General features: G+C 43.6%; 1 protein-coding gene across 1 annotated transcript in view; it reads left to right on the top strand.

Moving 5' to 3' along the window:
- The window catches only part of Cc2d2a (coiled-coil and C2 domain containing 2A), a 128,876-nt gene that overhangs the window by 60,856 nt on the left and 48,622 nt on the right, over window positions 1-19,398 (top strand). The window contains exons 17-19 of the mRNA XM_029560505.1: window positions 140-317; window positions 12,526-12,682; window positions 19,293-19,391. Of these exons, the coding sequence (XP_029416365.1) occupies window positions 140-317; window positions 12,526-12,682; window positions 19,293-19,391 (434 nt within the window). The remainder of the gene's footprint in view (window positions 1-139; window positions 318-12,525; window positions 12,683-19,292; window positions 19,392-19,398) is intronic.

Genomic DNA, 19,398 nt, shown 5'->3' with positions numbered 1-19,398 from the left:
GTTCCATTTTACAATATTTTATCACAGCAAGCTCTGTAAGATGTGTGGCTGTTTGGGTTAAATGGTGGCTAACATACGCCACAGAGTTGTTGCTGTGTAAGTGAACACTAATTTAGCTTCGAATGGTCTCACCTTGCAGGGTGGAGGTCTCACGGAGGGAAGACGTCAAGAGGCGCTCTGTGTACTTGAAGGTGCTCTTCAACGGCAAGGAGGTGTCTAGGACAGTCACCCGGCAGCTAGGGGCAGACTTCCGAGTTCACTTTGGACAGATTTTCAACTTGCAAATATTCAACTGGCCAGAGAGTTTAATGCTTCAGGTATTTCCATTAACTATAGTCCCCGCTCTAAGAATTTTGTGGTCATTGAAGTTATGAGGTGATTTGGCCCATCTATGGGCTAACCAGATGTCTTAATGGAGTCTCAAGAAGAATGGGTCAGCTTCTTAGTTTTAAAATGTCAGTTTTAAAAGTCAGTGAAAATAGACAGGCTGCAGTACTCACCCTTCTAAAGGGGCTGGTAGGAAAGCTGATGAGGCAAGATCACTGGTTCGTTTGTTGAAATATTTCAGTATCGCCATCTTCCAGGACCATGGCATAATATAACAGTGAATTAATCACAGGTGGCTAGGATGCAGGTAAAAGTGCTAGGATCACCTCCCCTATAGCCAGACCCCAGTATTAGTGATGCATTTCTGTTTTCGTCTCCTTTACTCTCCTAGGGCTTACACAGCTAAGCATCTCAAACCTGATGAATTTAAACAACAGAAATGTGTTTGTGCCCAGGGCTTAAGGCCCCAAAGCTAACTTTGAGGTGTCAGTTGACCTCAGTCCCTGTGAAAGCTTGACAGGAGAATCTCCCTTGGCCCTCCAGCTCTTCACAGCTCTTGGGTTTCTGTGGTTTGTGGCAGCTTTGCTCCAACCTGCCACCATCGTCCTGTCCCCTTATCTGCCTCACTGTGTCCTTTTCTCTCTCATTGGGACACTTTTTGGATTTAGGACCCACTTAATCTCTTGATCCTTAACTACTTACACCTGCAGAAACCCCGCTTCTAAATTAGGTCACACTCTCAGGATCTGGGTGGACATCAATTTTTGCAATGTCTGAGGCTTGACCTTCTGTGGCTCCTCTCTTAGAACATCCACAGACCTCTCTCCTGACTAGTGGGCTCAGTAACTAGAGCTGCAGCTATGTTGCACACCTGCCCTTATTTTCAGGTGGAAACCGCTGAGCCTCACCCATTACAAATACATCAAGCGAGCAGGAGAGATGGCTCAGCACCTAACAGCACTGGCTGCTCTTTCAGAGCCGGTTCAATTCCCAGCACCCAAACAGTGGTTAGCAACCGTCCATAACTCCAGTTTCAGGGGCTCCAACACCCCTTTCTGGCCTCTGCAGGCTAAACACTCATATGCATAAAATAAAAAAATATTTTTTCTAAGTACAGCGTGCTGTCATCCAGTCCCCCACACTGCCACAAGTTCATGTATTTGCCCAGGAACTGGATGGAAATTTAGACTCTTCTCAGCACTGTGCTCCAGCCACCTCCTGCCTGCTGTTGAGATCCATCTTCACTTTGAAGGTACCATTGCAGCTGAATAACTATTGTAATATATTAACATTATAGATCCATACTGAGTAGCAAACGGCTGCATTACAGAGCTCCCCAAATGTTGCCCTGCCACACAGACCCCCCCCGACTACACACACACATACACACGCACACACACACGCACACACACACACTCACGCACACGCACACACACACACACACTCACGCACATGCACACGTACACGCACGGCTGCATTACAGAGCTCCCCAAATGTTGCCCTGCCACACAGACCCCCCCTGACTACACACACACATACACACGCACACACACACGCACACACACACACGCACACGCACACACACACACACTCACGCACACGCACACGTACACGCACACGCACACGCACACTTCCGAGTCGCCTTAGGTCTTCCCATTTAATGCTGTATAGGCTGTTTGCTCAGGACCCTGTTCCCAAGCTGTGCAGAGCTCTGGCTTTAGGTTAAGGCCCTGCCCTGTACAATGAGTGTCAATCTCAGTAGTTAAGACCCTCCTCTGAAACTGGTGAAGGAATTTGAGGAATGGAGATGAGGGTTCTTTTGACAGTAGGAAAGAAAAGTAGTAAAATAGGAATAAAGAATACTGGTGGGGAGTGGGGGGAAACCTTAAAGGGCCAGCACTGGGCACACAGTCAACCACCTTTGCTGGGGGGATTTACTCAGCAGGGACAGTTTTGTTCCACATACAGCTTCCCGTCTGTGACCTGGGGCTGGGGTGGGCAGAGATTGGTCCTCATTTCCAAAGCACTGATTATCAAGATACATTCCGGACTCTGGCTGTATTCATAACACTTTTGTACCTGCACAACAGAAAGCAATTTTCTGGAAATCTTAGAATCTGGCTCAGTGCAGTCACTCATCTAATCCTTTTAAAATGCCACTCAATTTCTTTTTAAAATCTGGTACTTGAATAAAGTATGTATCTTTTCACCTGCTAACTTAAGCTTCATGAGGTAAAAGGAGAAAGGGTTACATTTCTCAAAGTAAAGGATGAGATTGGAGGTCTGGTAAAAATCTGCCCTCCCCACTTAAAGCATGAAAGTTCCTTTTCTGAATTATCATCTATGAGGAAAGGGCTTCTACATACCTTTCTACATCTTCCCTCCTAATTTCTGACTAGAATTAGGAGCAAAATAAGTGATTCTGTCCAAAGATGAGAGTTGATGTCCACTCACCTCCCTCCCTCTGCCAGGTGGCCAGTGCACACAACTGGTGCTCAGGACCCTGCTCCCATCTCTGAGGCCTGCGTGTGAACTCCATCCCCTTACTTAGCAAAGCAATGTTGCAGTGCACCCTGCAGTCCCAATTCCTGGATCTCAGCCCCTCTAACCCTCTTGTTCCCCATCACCATGGAATACAGCAGTATTTGAGTCACCTAAACTTTGTATTAGGCACTACAGATTAGAAGACAGTTCAACTTCAGATCTGTTAAAAGAACAATCCCCTCGTACCTACTACTCATGTGCTTCACCTTCTGAACAGCCTTTCCCAGCCAAGGCTCCCTGCAGAAGTCCAGAAGACAGTGTCTTTGTCCTTGGTTATGTGAGACCAGGGAGCATTTAAAATCCAGATGTTTGTGTGGAAAGAGCTGCATCCCGCCAGTGCTGAAGCCCCATTCTCACTGCTTCCCATAGGAGTTGACCTTTCCTGCCTCTGAACACTTCTCTTTTTTTGAAACGGAGTCTCCATAATAGTCCCAACTGACATGGAACTCCCTGTGTAGACCAGGGCTGGCCCCAAACTCAGAAATCTGCCTGCCTCTGCCTTCGGGGTGCTGGGATTAAAGGCATGACCCACCAAGCCCAGCCTGGACACTTTTCTTAGGCAAAAGCTTAAAATGACAATTAAGCACACAAAAGGTTGAGCTAAAAATAAAATCTGTGTGTGGTTCACAGCCCTCTGTAAATCCAGCTCCAGCACATCTGCTGCCAACTTCTGGTCTCTGTGGACATTGCACTCACATGTGCAAACCCACACTCAGACACACTCAAATACACAAAATTTAAAAAAAAAAAAATAAAAAAAAAAAAAAAAAAAAAAAAAAAAAAGGTCTGGAGAGATGGATTAGCAGTTAGGAGTGCTTCTTGCTCTTCCAAAGGACCCAAGCTCAGGCACCTGCACACATGTGGCATACACTCACATAGACACACTGGCATATACATTTAAAACACCTGTTTTAATCTTAAAATCTGAGAAACTGAATAAATTCAAGGTGTCTGACACCCTCTTCTCATGTGCACAGGGCTGCTGGGGACCTAACTGTGACTCTTCAAAGTTCACAGAGAAGCAAAGATTTCCATATTAAGAATCTCACCTCCCAGTTTGAGATTTCTTGTTAAGGGCCGCCTGATTCCTTCCCTGCAGGGATTACCAAGGCAGACCAGGCTGGCAAGCCAGTGTGAAGTAGGGGCAAGTGACGGTAGAAAGGGAAGGGATCTCATCCAGGAGAGACTCGCTGAGAGGCTGGGGTGGGGAAGGCCACCCAAAGTCTCAGTCAGACCTTCAACTTCAAAGCAAAAGAACTAAATCAGGTAATCTTAAAAATTTTAAATAGTATCTTTTATTCTTTGAAATTTCATACATTTATACTTTGATTATATCATCCACCACTACCTCCCTCCAGCTCCCCGTGATGCCCCTATCTCCTTCCCAACTTATAAATCATGCAAATCTTTTAATTGAAAATTAAGAGAGTCCTGACCAAGTTCTTCAGCTATCTACAGGGATTTGATAAGTGATAAGTGCCATATCACAATGGCATTTTTTTTATGATTGAATAGTTCCTACATATGAAGTTAATCTAATTTTATTTATTATTTATTTATTTTACATGTATGAGTGTTATTGCCTGCATGTAAGTGCACCATGTGTGCTCAATGCTGTGGAGGCCAGAAGAGATCATCGAAACCCCTGAAACTGCAGTTAAAGACAGTCGTGAAATGCCATGTGGGTGCTGGGAATTGAACCCAGGTCCTCTGCAGGAGCAGCCAGTACTCTTGACCACTGAGCCATCTCTCCAGTCCCAGATGAAGTTAATCTTGTTATGACTGTGCCTCACATCTATAGGAATACTTCTAAGCATCTGAAAATTTCTCACATAATTGCTAGTTCTGAATTAGGGACAGTTTGAGAATTACAGGCAACTCTGCAAAGCCAAGGAAAAATGAACTTGAATGTGTTTGCAAAGTCCAACCCTGTGGGCTTCGCAAAGCCACACTGCATCATTTGGGGACTCAGCAGTTCAGCCTTTCCTGTGTGCAGCTTGACTAGAAGACCTGTTGGGGGTCCAACCTGGGCCGGGAGCACAGCAGAGAAAGATGCACAGGGCCTGCCCTTGACAAAGAAACACCCAGACGGGAGGACCAAGGAAGGGAACAGTGGTAAGATGTTTGAGTTCCTGCATGGTTTTAACCATAAGGCTCTGTGCCTCTGTGCCTGGCTGAGATGAGAATGCTCAGGCAGTCCTATATGTAGATGGATCCAGAGGCTGGCACCGAAAGCGGGGAGTCGGGGATGAGGTGAGGCAGCAGAAATGGGAAGAAAGCATCAATTCAGGCAGAGTTAAAGGTTGGATGGTGAGCACAGCAGGGCTTGATGACAGCTTGACCCAAAGGAGCTTAAAGGAGACTCAATACTGGCCCTAAAGTAAGAGTGACTCCTTCTCCCAACAGGGGGTTGAGCCAGAGTTCTTCCAGAAGAGATTAGAAAACCTTGGCTTCTGAGGTCTTTCCAGAATAAAAGCCTGGCCTTTCATGAAGGAAATTTGACTTTGAATTTGACTTAAAAAAGCTCTGTGATGATTCCCTTTATTTTCTTATTACATCTGTACCTTCATCTGCTTCATCCTCTTGTCTCTGAAAATAGCAACAATCATATAACACTGCTTGGTGGCATTTACAGATTTTGGTATGATTATTTTTCCTTATGAATCAATCCTGTCAAGTTTTTACAGTCCTGGCATGAGATAGACAATAGTTCCCTTAATGTGGCTGGCTGGCGGTGCCTTGGCTCTGCCTCTCCAGAGTCTGCCCAGAGTCCTCTGGCCCTCTGTGGGAATGGCATATTTCAGTGGGGAAAACAGTGACCCTTGCACACACTTTGTCTACCCTCGTCTACCTCACCTTTGTGACTGTTGTTGCTTTTGTGGGCAGAAATACAAATCAGATTTTTTTTTGCATACCTTTCTTATCTGTGCTTTTAATTGATGACAGAATCAGATTGTTGAAAACTGCCCCCAGGAGCCCAGGGAAGCAAGTCTGGGGGCGCCCTGCAGTGTGCAGAGTGGAGTCAGGTGGGCCAGAAGAGGTAGAAAGGGCATGTGGCTGCAGAATGGGGCTGGGTGGCCTGGGATGTGGTGAAGATAGGTGTAGTCATCTAAATGTGAAAGGCAAGTGCCTCCACAGTCCAGCAAGCCATGGAGGTAGACAGCTGTAATGCTTGTTACCCGCCTACAGCAGGTTATTTACACATGCTGTTTTGGGCTGTATTAGAAAACCATAGCTGCCATCATTCTAAGTTTCTAGAATGTTCATTAATCTAACTCAAACGGTGAAGTGGCAGAGCAGAATTCAAACCCAGGTCTCTGGCTCTAAATTCATGTCCATTTCACCACACTAATTAGGTATAATGGCAGAGAAGAGCAGAGTCCAACGGTGTGAAACTGCCTCTTAAATGTTTGTGTTTATACCCAGAGATTAGTGCTGCCTCAGCCTTGGCCAGAGAGGTGCTCTTGTTTGCATAGGGTGAGGGTTAATACAGACTCCTAACTGCTATGGTCAAAGTGCTGAGAATAAGTATTCAGTGCTCATCCCTAAATGGGACATCTGTATCGCCCCCTCCAGGGTTCAGGGAACATGCTGGAAGGGGTTACAGAAAGAATGAAAGAGCTAGAGTGCTGTGAAACACTCTTCTCAACATGACATGGCATTAAACTCTTGAGGTACCAGCAGTGAACCTGTACAAGACCTGCGGGAGACCAGACTGGGTGCTTCAACATTCTATCCCAGAGGGGAAAGGGATTCGAAAAGCCCCCCTCTCCCCGAGGAGCAACAGGCAGCTGATAGTTGCTGGGGGTATGGAGTCATTCTTCAGTGGTGTAGCCACTGTTAAGTTGTCCTTGCTCAAGTAAATAACCTCCCACCCATCCTCATGCAAGCAACCCTCATTAAACGCAATGGGCCACAAGCAAGCAAACAAAAACCACAAAAGTACGAGGGGGATTTGTTGAGAAGAAGGAGTTTAGTAGGAAAGAGCTAGGAAAGGAAAATGAGTGGAGTGTTGTGATATGATCAAAGCACATGATACATACGTATGAAATTGTAAAAGAATACATAAAATTTTAACAGTGAAGAGCAAAGTATAAAACTGATACATCTTTTGCATTCTGAAAACTATTGGCTCTAAAGAGAGCTGGGCAAATAATCTCAGGCATTACCATGCATTTTGAGTTGTGTTGATATTTAGTGATATCTAGTATAATAGTTACTAAACAGTTAACAATGCCCCAGGCACCATTTTAAAAACTTTCACATAAACTCAGCTAATCTTTCCCCTTTCAAATGGAAGTGTATTGCTAGTGCCTTCAGGTAGGTGGGGACGCTGATGTGGGGAGTTATCTAACTGTCCTGAAGCATACACCCACAGCCTGTGCTGCACCGCCTGTGGTTCACACACAATCCAACACATGTTCATTGAGCACAGATGTCATGCATGACATTGTGGGAAACAGGAGTATGATCCAGTGCCTGACAGGACAGTGAGTCTACGGTGGAGAAATGATGAGAGAATTGGTGACCAGGAGTCAGAGGAATGGGAGGAAAGAAAATAAAATGTCAAGCTGTGGCCTCCCTCCCAGAGGCTTGGCAGAGAAGAAAGGAAGGAAATGGAATGGAATAGGGGTTTGAAAGGCCTTTCCTCTCAAGTTGGAGATTAGGAATTCAAACGAAGGGATCTGGGCCTTCAGTGCTCTAACAAGTGTTGGTAACTCAGATGGTGCGTGTCTCAGTGCTGAGCACATTGTGGGCCTGTGACAGTGTTAGCACACCTAAACTGCAAAGAATGCAAACCAGGCATGCTGAGATCAGCAGCCACCTTGGGCATACTGAGCCGCACATAACTGGGAAATCAGAGACAGGAAGAGATTGCAAAGTGATGCATTAATGTGGGTTACAGTCAGTATTTAAACTTCAAGACCACTTCAGTCATTCACTACTCCTATCAGTTCGTCCATGAACATTTCATGGGTCATGATTATGGCTTTAAGATACATTTATTTATTGATTCACATGTCTGATTTCACCTGGCCAATGAGGAAGACATAGAAACAACTGAGTTTTGAAGTAGAGCAGTCACTGATTCAAAGTCCAGCTTTTCTACTACTCCTTGAGCCTCAGATCCCTTACCTAGAAAGGTCATGTCTGGGCTCTGGGCTCTGGGCTCTGTTATCTTATTTAATCCTTACCACAAACCAGCAGACTGTGGTGAAGATTAAACAGGATAACACATTGCAGCCACACAGTAGACTTCATACAAAGGAATGTCTCAATAAATTAAAATTGTGGTCAAAAGGTAAATGTTTCATAAAATAAAACACACCATCTTATTAGTCTCACACCTATGCCAGGGAGAGTGTAATTAGCAGCAAAACCAGCATCTCCTGTGCAGTAAATAAACATAGTGGCCCCTGCATGCTCACTCCTGCGCTGTGTGGGCTGGAAAAGTGCAGGCTCTGAAGAGGTACTAGGGAGAGCAAGAACTAGCATACCTTTCCCATTAGAGCTCGAAGCCAATAAAAATATAGGGAAAAAGTGTGTAAAAAGAACAGAGGTGACTTTTTAATTTATAGAGGCTTTAAGATGGTATCAATCCATTGCAATGTGCAGGATATATTTTGGTTATGATTCAAACAAAATGCCATAGAATAGGCTCCCAAGAAAACTAAAGACGCTGATGTTACTAAGCAATTATTTGATAAGTTTTTGAGCTTGACTTTTTCAGTACCTTTTCTACATCTCATAGAGATGTATATTGAAATATTTACAGACTAAATGATGTCTAGGTTCAAGATACTGGAGAAGAGGGGGAATATTGAAAATATTGATAAGATTAGTGATAAGTTAAAGATGGCTGAATCTAGATGATAGGTCTCTTGTATTCTTTCATTATATATGTCTGAAGTCTGAATTTTCCATAAAAGATTTTTAATAGATTTTTAAAATCCTCTCTTTCTCCTTTTCTCGATAAGGACTCCCTATAACCCCATCTGGCCTGTAACTCATTATATAGATCAGGCTAGCCTCCATCTCACAGAGATCTGCCTGCCTCTACCTCTGGAGTGCTGAGATTAAACGCCTGTATCACCATGCCAGACTTAAAAATCATCTTTTCTTAACTGATAAAGATGAATTTGGAAAGTGTGGTTTATGTGTGCCAAGCCCCTGAGCTAGCAGGCTCTGCCATCCCATTGAGGATGAGCCCTGACATCAACAAAGTCTTGGTAGACCCAACCTGGAGAGCATCTCTGGGTTCCCGAGTTCAGTTCCTGTGCAAATCTTGCCTTTGTCTTTGCCCTTCTAGTCCCTCCAAGTTTAGTCAGCCATCTTACAAACATGGATCCCAGGGAGATAAAGACAGGGCACAATCCCCCATCATACGCTCTGTAAGGGAGGGTAGGTAGAGGGGAATCCACAGTGCTGCCTTTGTACATTCAGGTGGTAAGTGGAAAATACCACTTACAAAGAGATTCTGTTATTTAGGGGGAAAAATGAAAATTAGTAGAAATAAAAGTAGTAAACTGAGAAAATAAGGGCCTGATGGACCAGTCAGAGAGACCACATGGAGAAAAAGAATAAAATGCAGAAAGAAGCTAGCAGCCCCACAAAAGCAATGTGAGATAAGAAGGTGGGCGCTCTAACACTTATCTACAGCTGCCTTGCTAATGGGTCCTTCATATAACGTGATGCATCACAAGAAGACACGTCATAGCGTCAGAGCTTCAGGTGATCTGCTTGGCTCTGTCATGGGAGAAGTTCTGAAAAGGATCCGGGCAGGGCTTCAGCGGCTAACTAATAGAAAGATCTGGGAGAAATGAATTTGAGCCATGTAATGGATTTGAACATGCAGTAGATTTGACTATGACTACTGTGTGGAGTTGGTGCACACAGTAAACTATCCAGTGGTGTGAACTCTATCTCACCTGTTCCCTCTCCTGGCATTGCTCTCCGAGAAAAAGAACTAACCTTGTCCTAGTTACTTTCTATTGCTGTGATAAAATGCATCCCAATAACAGTTCAGCACTGAGGGAAACCCAGCAGGAGCCTGGAGGCAAGAGCTAAAGCACTGGCCATGGCGGAAAGTTTCTTATAGGCTTATTCCCCTGGCCTGTGCTTAGCCTGCTCTCTTATATAACACAGGACCACATGCCCAAGGGTGATACCACCTATAGGGGGCTGGGCTCTCCTACACTTAACAGTCAAGAAAATGCCTTGCAGACACTCCCACAAGCCATTCTGGTAGAGGAAATTCCCCAATTGAGATTTCTTCTTCCCAAGAATGTCAATTTGACAATGGAAGCTATCCAGCACAAATGACCCCTTGTCAACTTGACACACAAACACCTTACTACTAAACATAACATTTCCATATCTTGTCCCCAAGATCTCATGTTAATAGTAATAGCACAATATAAAACATAGCATATCTTTAAAAGTCCCACGAGTCTTTAAAAATAAAGTATTTGAATTTTTATTTGTTTACTTTTTCTTTTTTGAGTCAGGGTCTCCCTGTAGCTCCAGCTGGCCTGAAACTTACTATGTAGACTAGGCTAGCATAGACCTCACAGAGATCTACCTGCCTCTGCCTGCCAAGTTCTGGGATTAAAGGTGTGCACCACCACACCCAGCTACTCAAATACTTTAAAAGCTCAAAGTCTCTTTAAAAAGTCTCTTTACTATGGGCCCCGGGAAAATCCAAAACAAGTTACATACTGTTTTATTTCAAGAGGGAAGAACCAGGGCTCACTTAAGCAAAACCACAGTCTAGTAGTGTAACCATTTGGGATTTACTCACGATCATCTGGGCTCCAAAGAGCTTGGGCAGCTCCACTTCTCTGGCTCCACCATCCTCAGCATGCACAGCTTGTCTCCTACACTCAGGCCGATTCCACTCCACACCTGCTGATGCCCTCCTTGGTGGTCATGCCACAGTGCTGGCATCTCCAATATGCTGATGTCTCCTCTGCAGGTGAGACTACACCTCTCCTGGCATCTCAGGGTGCAAAGCCTCAGATTCTTTCCATGACCCCTTCAATTTTACAGCTTCCATGCTGCCAAAATCAGTGCTACATGGGAGACTTTTACTACCAAAGTCTGCTTCTAGCTTGAGATGCAGCTGTGTCCCCTCTGGACCACAGCTTCTCTGTGCTGACCCTGAGGAAATACTTTCCAGAAGATTTTGCCTCAGTGATGCTGGTCTCTTTTTACTCACAGCTGATTTTTCAGCAGCTACCCAGTGTCGATTGTCTCAGTAAAGCAAAGATTTCACTTTAGTGGTTCTGGTCTCTTGTTAATCACCGTTGATTCTTCAGCCCCAGCTGACCAGAAACCACAGATTCTCAATTCAAAATATCACAAACAGCCCTGATAATCTCTGCTTCCCTTGAAACTTCATAAGCCTCCATCATCCACATTTCTCTTAGCAGTATTTCCCACAGAATGGCTCAATAAGTTCTGAGCACTCAATGATTTCTCAGCCCAAAGTTCCAAATGCTTCCACAGTCCTCCCCAAAGCAACATGGTCAGGTCCATTAGAGCAATAGTCAGTTTCCATCCTAGTTAGCTTCTCTACTGCTGTGATAAAGCACTTAGACCAAAAAAAACCTGGGGAGGAAACTTGGTTTATACTTCCATGTCAGTTCGTTATTGAAGAAGGAGGAACTGAATGAACTCAAACAAGTCAGGAACTCAAGTCAGGAGCTCAAGCACAGACCACAGAGGAAGACTCTCATACTGGCTTGCTCCTCTGGTCTGTGCTCAGTGTGCTTTCTTAAACAACCCAGGACCATCTGACCTGGGGTGGCACCACCCACAGTGGGCTGGGCCCTCCCACATCAATCAACAATCAGGAAAATGCCTCACAGTCATGCCCTCAGGCCAATCTGGTAGAGGAAATTCCCCAATTGAAGTTCTCTCTTCCCAGCTGTGTCAACTTGACAACGGACGCTGTCCAGCACAAAGCTGTTCTCCAAGTAGCCTGTGTTGGTTTATAATAAAAACCACTCCAGCAGAACTGGGTTCAAGTTTACCTCCTGTTGTTCTGATAAAATGCCCTGACAAAAGCAGCTTAAGGAAGGAAGGGTTTATTTTGGCTGAATTTGAAGTGCAGTTCCCTGTGGTGAGGAAGTCCTGATAGCAAGAGCCTGAGGCAGCAGATCACATTGTGTCCACATCCAGGAAGAAGAGAGTGGTCAGTGTTGATCCTCAGCTCACTTTCCCTCTTTTATGCAGTCCAGAACCCCAAACAAGGAATGGAGCCACTTTTTTTTAGGGTGGGTCTCCCCACTCCATTAACCTAATCAAGATAATCCCTCATAACCATGGCAGAAACTGTCCTAATCTAGATAATCTCTCCCAGAGGTCTGTCTCCTAGATAATTCTAGATCCTGTCAGGTTCACAGTATTGATCATCACATCTCTGAAACCCAGGAAACTGGGCTAGGTAAGAAGCAGGCTGTCCATAGCTTGGTCACAAAGAGGGTGCCAGCTTGTCTCCCTGGCTCCTTAGTAACACAGCTCAACTTCTCCCTCTGAGATGGGACCTCTGGACTAGGACAGCAACCAGTACAAACAGTAACAGTATAGACTGGCACGGAGTACGCATTCTATTGCTGTTCTTATTTGCTGTCTCTCCTCTCTGGATTTCAGGTCTATGAAACTGTTGGGCACAGTAGTACCACCTTGCTAGCAGAAGTGTTCCTGCCTATTCCAGAGACCACCATTGTCACTGGACGGGCTCCCATGGAAGAGGTGGAGTTCAGCAGTAACCAGCACGTGACACTGGATCACGAAGGAGTTGGAAGTGGTATGCAAAACTGACTCAGTCAGCTCAGTTTCACTGTCAAATTTGAATAGATCTTTTTTTCACTTTTCAGACAGCCAGATAATTATAAAATTGATATCAAAAATTCAAAAAAGACAGGTATAGTGACTCACACCTGCAATAGTCAGGAAGCTAAGGTAGGAGGGTTGCCACAGTTCAAGGCACAGGGTAAGATCCTTTCTCAAAAAAAAAAGGGGGGGTGCTGGAGAGATGGCTCAGCAGTTAAGAGCACTGATCGCTCTTGCAGAGGACTTGTGTTCAATTCCAAGCACCCACATGTTTGGCTAACAACCTATCTGTAACTCTAGTTCCAGGGGAATCCAGTGCCTCTTCTGATCTCTGTGGGCAGAACAAGGGTACACTTACACACATGCAAGCAATATCTCATACGCATAAAATAAAAATAATAAATAACTCAATTTTTTTCATTACAACAGCATTGACATATTCAATTACAATTTCCTGATGTATCTCTTTCAAAATTGGCTATAAATTTTTAGGCTTACAGTTGAATTATTACAGTTATACAATATTGTACTCAGTATAAACCCTATAAGACATAAAATTACAGAAGTTTTAACCTTTAAAAAAGATCTCCATTTCATTATTAAAATACACAGTTTCATACAGAAAAATTCATTTTTAATGCAATTGACATTAAGATGTTTGCACATGCATTTCTAATCTCTATATATCTGATTATTACTAGTCACAGTCAGTTACTTTTTGAGCTCCTTGGCATCTGAGCATGGATATAAAGTCATCAGGTAGATTTCAATGGTAATGTTTTTCAGATCTACTAATTATTAAGGAAAAAAATTTTATGCTTTGAAGAATTACTATTTTTTAATCATTTTTAAAATTTTTTAATAAATACATGATTAGAAGAAGCATTTCACTACAGCTTTAACATATTCAGTAACACACTCCAGAGCAAGAGTACATCTCTTTCACAAGTGGCTGTAAGTTTCTAGGTTCACAGTTGAATTAATACAGTTATACAATATTGAACTCAGTATAAACCCTGTAAGACTTAAAATTGAATGAGTTTTTAACCTTTAAAAAAGTTCTCCATTTCATTTTAGACTATATTGTTTCTTGCAGAAAGACTCATTGTCTTTGCGACTAACACTGAGATGTTGGCGCATGCATCTCTAATCTGTATGTATCTGATTATTACTAGTCATAATCGGTTGCACTTGGATTCTTGGTGGCTGTGTATGTCTATAAAGTCATCAGGTAGACTTCAAAGGAGGCCAAGGAGACCCCACCAGATGGACTTAAACCAGTGTCCAGTCTACGAAGAGGAGGGTCAACACAGAGGAATCATTTCCTCCATGCTTCCAAGTGAAGCCAACCATGGTTGAGCAGGATGTTTAACTTTTCTTCACATAGGCAGAACTGGTAAAAGAAAGGAGCCAGGGGCTCCTCCTAAGCCCATGTGCCCCCTGAGGAACAGATCCTCCAATGACCTTAAGAGTAAAAATAAATTGGGATTGCCAAATAGTAACCCAGCACAGAACTGGGAAAATGAACAGCAGACCCCAATATTATCCAAAGGAATATAGACAACTGATTACTGCAAGATGAGGAACAGCTGACCTTGCTAAAACAAAGACCTCTAGATAGGCTGACTAGGTTCACCAGAAGGGCAAGTAGTGGCGAATGGCTGGGGGTGCCAACAACACAGCAGACAGTAGCAGGGATATCAGAGTATAAGAGATCTAGTTGGGGGAAGGAGGCTATGGGAGGGTGCAATCTGGGAAGTGGGTGTATAGTTGAGTAAGATGGTTTGGGATATTCTGTGTGATATACACACACACAAATCAATGAATTTTTTTAAATGTATTATATTTAAGGGGGAAGCATGGAAATTTACATCATGTTAATTAGTAGAGGTGATAAATAAAATACTTTTTATAAAAGAAAAGAAAGACGTATAGAAAGAAGGGCCAATAAGATAGTTCAGGCATTTGCTGTATCTGACAATATGAGTTCAATCTCTGGAGCCCACGTGGTGAAAGGAAAGACTTAACTCCTTCAAGTTGTTCTCTGATCTCCATACCATGCTGTGGCACATTCCTGACCCCCTCCATTAAATAAATAAATGTAATAATTAAAAAAAAAACAGAAAGAAAAGGAAAAAAATAAATTAGGGAAAATGACAGTGATCCATGATGTTTTGCTGTTATGTTTTTATAAGTTTTTGACAATTTCATACTTGATACTGTGTTTCCATCATTCCCACCCTTCCCAGTCCCCTCTCCAACTCCTCCCATATCCCCACACTCCCTCTTCTTGTCCTCTTCTTTTATATATATACATACACTGACACACTGAGCCCATTTAGTGGTGCTCGTGTGTAGTTGTGTTCAAGGATGACCACTTGGGATTGGGAAACCTGTAAGGGAATCCATCCCTCCGGAAAACTGATTCTCCGTTCCTCTGCATTGATTAATTGCCTGTAGCTCTTCATCTAGAGCTGGGACCTTGTGGCATTTACCCTATCCACACTGGCATGGCCACTGGTGGTCATTATACAGCTCTTCTTAGGCAACAATATTGTGGAGATTTCAGGGGTGCGGCTTCCCTTTCATGTCTAGAATGTGTTACCTAACAGTAGGCAACCTCTTCCTCTGGCTTTTGCAATCTTCCTGTCTCTCTTTCCACGGTGTTCCCTGAGCCTTAGGTGTGGGGGTTGCATTGTAGATGTATCAGTTAGGGCTGGGCACCCCACGTTCACTTATTCTCTGCATTTTGACCAATTGTAGATCTCCTTAATGGTTTCTACCTGTTGCATAAGAAGCTTCTTTGCTGAGTAGCGAGAGCTACACTTGTGAATATAAGGATAAGTATTTAGAACATAGTAAGAAATTACATTGGTCTAGGAAAATAGCAGAAGTAGGTTCTTCTCCAGGGTCTACGACCTCTCCAGCCACGTGTGCTTGGCTATGTTTACAGAACTATATGCATAGATTCTGTCTTATTGAGAAGGCTTTAAGTAAAATTAGACAGTTGTTGATTATCCAAGATAGAAGTGCCACTATTGCATCATCAAGGCTATTTTCCTGGATCAGTCATTGCTGTGGTTTGTAGGCTTTACAGCTAGGTGGGACCATTGATTTGTTTTCCCCCTTGACAGCTTGCATAGCACCTCTGATAGCATGAGAGCTGGTCCTCAGGGAGGAGCTTCCAGGTCAGTTCCAGCTCAATCACTCCAAGTCCTTTGTTCAAAGGACTTGTCTTCAGCAATAGGCTCTTCCCTTCAAGTACTAGGAGTAAACCAAGGGTTATGACAATGTTATATTACTTTAGGAGTCTCTTGGACTTCCCTGACCAAGAGCTATAAGGAAGCCTTCCCTTGCCTGGCACTGTGATTTTTGTCAGGTAGCCTTCAGCTATATACAAGTCATAATTTTTTTAATAAACTGTTACTCCCTGGGTGTGGTGGTGCATGCTTTTAATCCCAGTACTCAGGAGACAGAGGCAGGTGGACCTCTATGAGATCAAGGCCAGCTGGGTCACATAGTAAGTTCCAAGCCAGCTGGGGAGACAGGAAAACCCTTCATCAAACAAAACAAAACAAAACAAAAACCTGTTACTACCCATGAAAGTGTGTATGACAACACAACTATAAAGCAGTTTGGAGTGTGAATTAAGGAGCCTTACTATGCCCTTTGATATTTTAATCCCACTTCTAGTGACCTTTCATAAGGAAATAATTTGAAATGAAAAATAAAACTTTGTGCATAAAAAGATGCATCACAGTTGTATATACTTACAAAGTTAAACGATAGTAACTTTAATAATTCGACTATTCATCAACATTCTAAACTCTAATAAGATGTGATGGACCGTCTCTGTCCAGCATGTCTACTAACTTTGTTTTAACTGATGTGATGATCTTTTTCATTCACTAGCATATGTAATTTTTTTTTAATCTGTCCTCTGAGTTATGAACTCACTTTTTGGCTGTATCTAGTCATCAGAATTCTTCACTGTCTTCTCCTTCTGCTTGTTGTAGTTTTCAACTCTAAAACTTCTGTTTTGTTCTTTTCTAATCAGTTTGGTGAGTTCTGACTGGTTTTCCCCTTTGTCCTTTCCTTGTGCTCACAGTCATTCTGATTCCTTTCCCCTTCATCCTCAGTCATCCATTTTCATTCACTCTGTTTAAACATATTAAATCTTCAAAGTATCCCCTCTGATCATTCCAGTACCAGTCTGTGTATTGATCTAATCTGCTGCCTCTTACCCACAGAGGCTCATTAGTTCACTTGTCTAGGTATTTTTTATCTTCAGCTTATATCTAAAATTTCAACTGCAGGAATTTTTTAAGGCATAAATTTTAGAAGTCTGGAGACCCACACTTAGTTCCAGGTGGGACAGTGACAAGCTGTGACTTTAGAGCCACTCTTGGAGCCTCTCTGAACTTATCTTCCTCACTCATAGTGTGGACCTGGTGATATCACCTTCAATGTTCCAGGGAGATCATTTGGAGAGACTGAAAGTCTTTTAATATGAAGAAAAGATTTGAGAAACACAGAGATGTTGTTACACTGAAGCAATGCTATTTGTCTTGTGTTAGTAAGAGTTAGTGTTTGAAAATCTTGATTATTCCTGTAGTTAAACATACTACACAGAGAGCTTTTATCATTAATTTCCAGTTTGTGGGGAGCCAAAGCAGTGAGGTCTGAATGCAGCCACAGCAGCTGCCAGTTGTTTCACTAAATTTCCCCCTTCCTGCTCTCTGTTTGACCCGCCCTCACTCACTCACTCAGGGTCTGGTGGTCCTGATGCAGATCCTATTTGAATTTTGCATAGTTTATATGACATTTGGGAGGGGTTGACTTACAAAGATATGGCTTCTCATTTCCATGCGCCATGCAAGCCTGCCCATAGTCTCCATCAGCCTTTGCATCCGCACCCTCGAGTTGTCTTACCCCACAGTCTGCCTCATCCATGCATGCCAACTTGCCCCACGGAGTTCACATAGGGTGGCACGGGCTGGCTGGCCTCCTGCTCCCCGCTCCCCGCTCCTGGAGTTCCAACATGGCCACTAACTCTCTGCTCACTCTCCATCCCGCTTATCAGGGTGCTCCTCGCCTCGCCCCTGGTTGGCTCACTCTTTTCGGAGGAATGAGTAATTTTCGGGCTACACCAGTACTTTCCGTTTGCCCATTACCTGCTGAGCCATCAAATGTCTCTCTATATCTCACTTCCTCTCTCCAGCCACTTATGCAGAAGTCACTTCTAATCAGGCTTCCTTGGCCAGCACATCAAAAGTCAGTGCTCCTGCCTGTGCAGGAGTGTTGCATGAGGCAGGCTAGGATGACATGTCCCACCCCCACCCCCACTCCAAGTTGCACCTGTCCACCATTTGCATTTTCTCCATATCGTCCCCTCTATCGCCCTCCTCGGCACGTCTTGCTCCCTAACATGCTAAGTGTTTCTTTTCCATTACCTCTGTTACATACACTCTAATACAAACATTGTGAGAACAGAGCTCACTTTAAAACAAGTCCTACCAGTTCACTTGTTTCATTTCTTTTAATTCATTTCAAATCTTTCTTTGCTGCTGACTTCAGTACCTGAGATAATGCCTGAAAAAAGTAGATGCTCAAAAAAAGTCCTGAATGAACAATTCATGACTCTGAAATACTTCTCAAAAGGATATACTCTTGTTTTCCCTTAAAAGTATTAAAGATAAGTTCAGAGCAGTTAAGCAATTTTTCCAAAGGTCACACAGCTGCAGAGTGGCAGACCAGGATACTGCTGCATGGATGGTGTACAGAAAGCTCTACACTCAGCTGTCAGAGAGAGAGCCACCACTTATGCAGAAGTCACTTCTAATCAGGCTTCCTTGGCCAGCACATCAAAGTCGGTGCTCCTGCCTGTGCAGGAGTGTTGCATGAGGCAGGCAAGGATGACGTGTCCCACCCCCGCCCCCACTCCAAGTCGCACCTGTCCACCATTTGCATTTTCTTCATATCATCCCCTCTATCGCCCTCCTCTGCACGTCTTGCTCCCTAACATGCTAAGTGTTTCTTTTCCATTACCTCTGTTACATACACTCTAATACAAACATTGTGAGAACAGAGCTCACTTTAAAACAAGTCCTACCAGTTCACTTGTTTTATTTCTTTTAATTCTATTTCAAATCTTTCTTTGCTGCTGACTTCAGTACCTGAGATAATGCCTGAAAAAAGTAGATGCTCAAAAAAAGTCCTGAATGAACAATTCATGACTCTGAAATACTTCTCAAAAGGATATACTCTTGTTTTCCCTTAAAAGTATTAAAGATAAGTTCAGAGCAGTTAAGCAATTTTTCCAAAGGTCACACAGCTGCAGAGTGGCAGACCAGGATACTGCTGCATGGATGGTGTACAGAAAGCTCTACACTCAGCTGTCAGAGAGAGAGCCAAACAGCTGCTTCTGTGCAACATCCCTTGAAAATGTCCCATGGCCTGGGCTAAGATAATGTGTTCCATCCCCTACCCCACTCCAAGTTACACCTGTCCAATATTTGTACTCTGGCCAGGCCTGGATTCCCTCCTTTCTAAACAGCATCCTGTTGACCTTGATGCTCCCTTAGGAGTGCCCTTCTCCTTCGAAGCTGATGGCAGCAATCAACTGACTCTGATGACCTCAGGGAAAGTGTCCCACAGTGTGGCGTGGGCCATTGGAGAAAACGGCATTCC

Source organism: Nannospalax galili, unplaced genomic scaffold (genome assembly GCF_000622305.1).
Source record: "Nannospalax galili isolate Female #2095 unplaced genomic scaffold, S.galili_v1.0 scaffold271, whole genome shotgun sequence".
NCBI classification, from domain to species: Eukaryota; Metazoa; Chordata; class Mammalia; order Rodentia; family Spalacidae; genus Nannospalax; species Nannospalax galili.
Note: the sequence above shows the minus strand (reverse complement) of the source record. Positions and strands in the feature narration are given on the sequence as shown.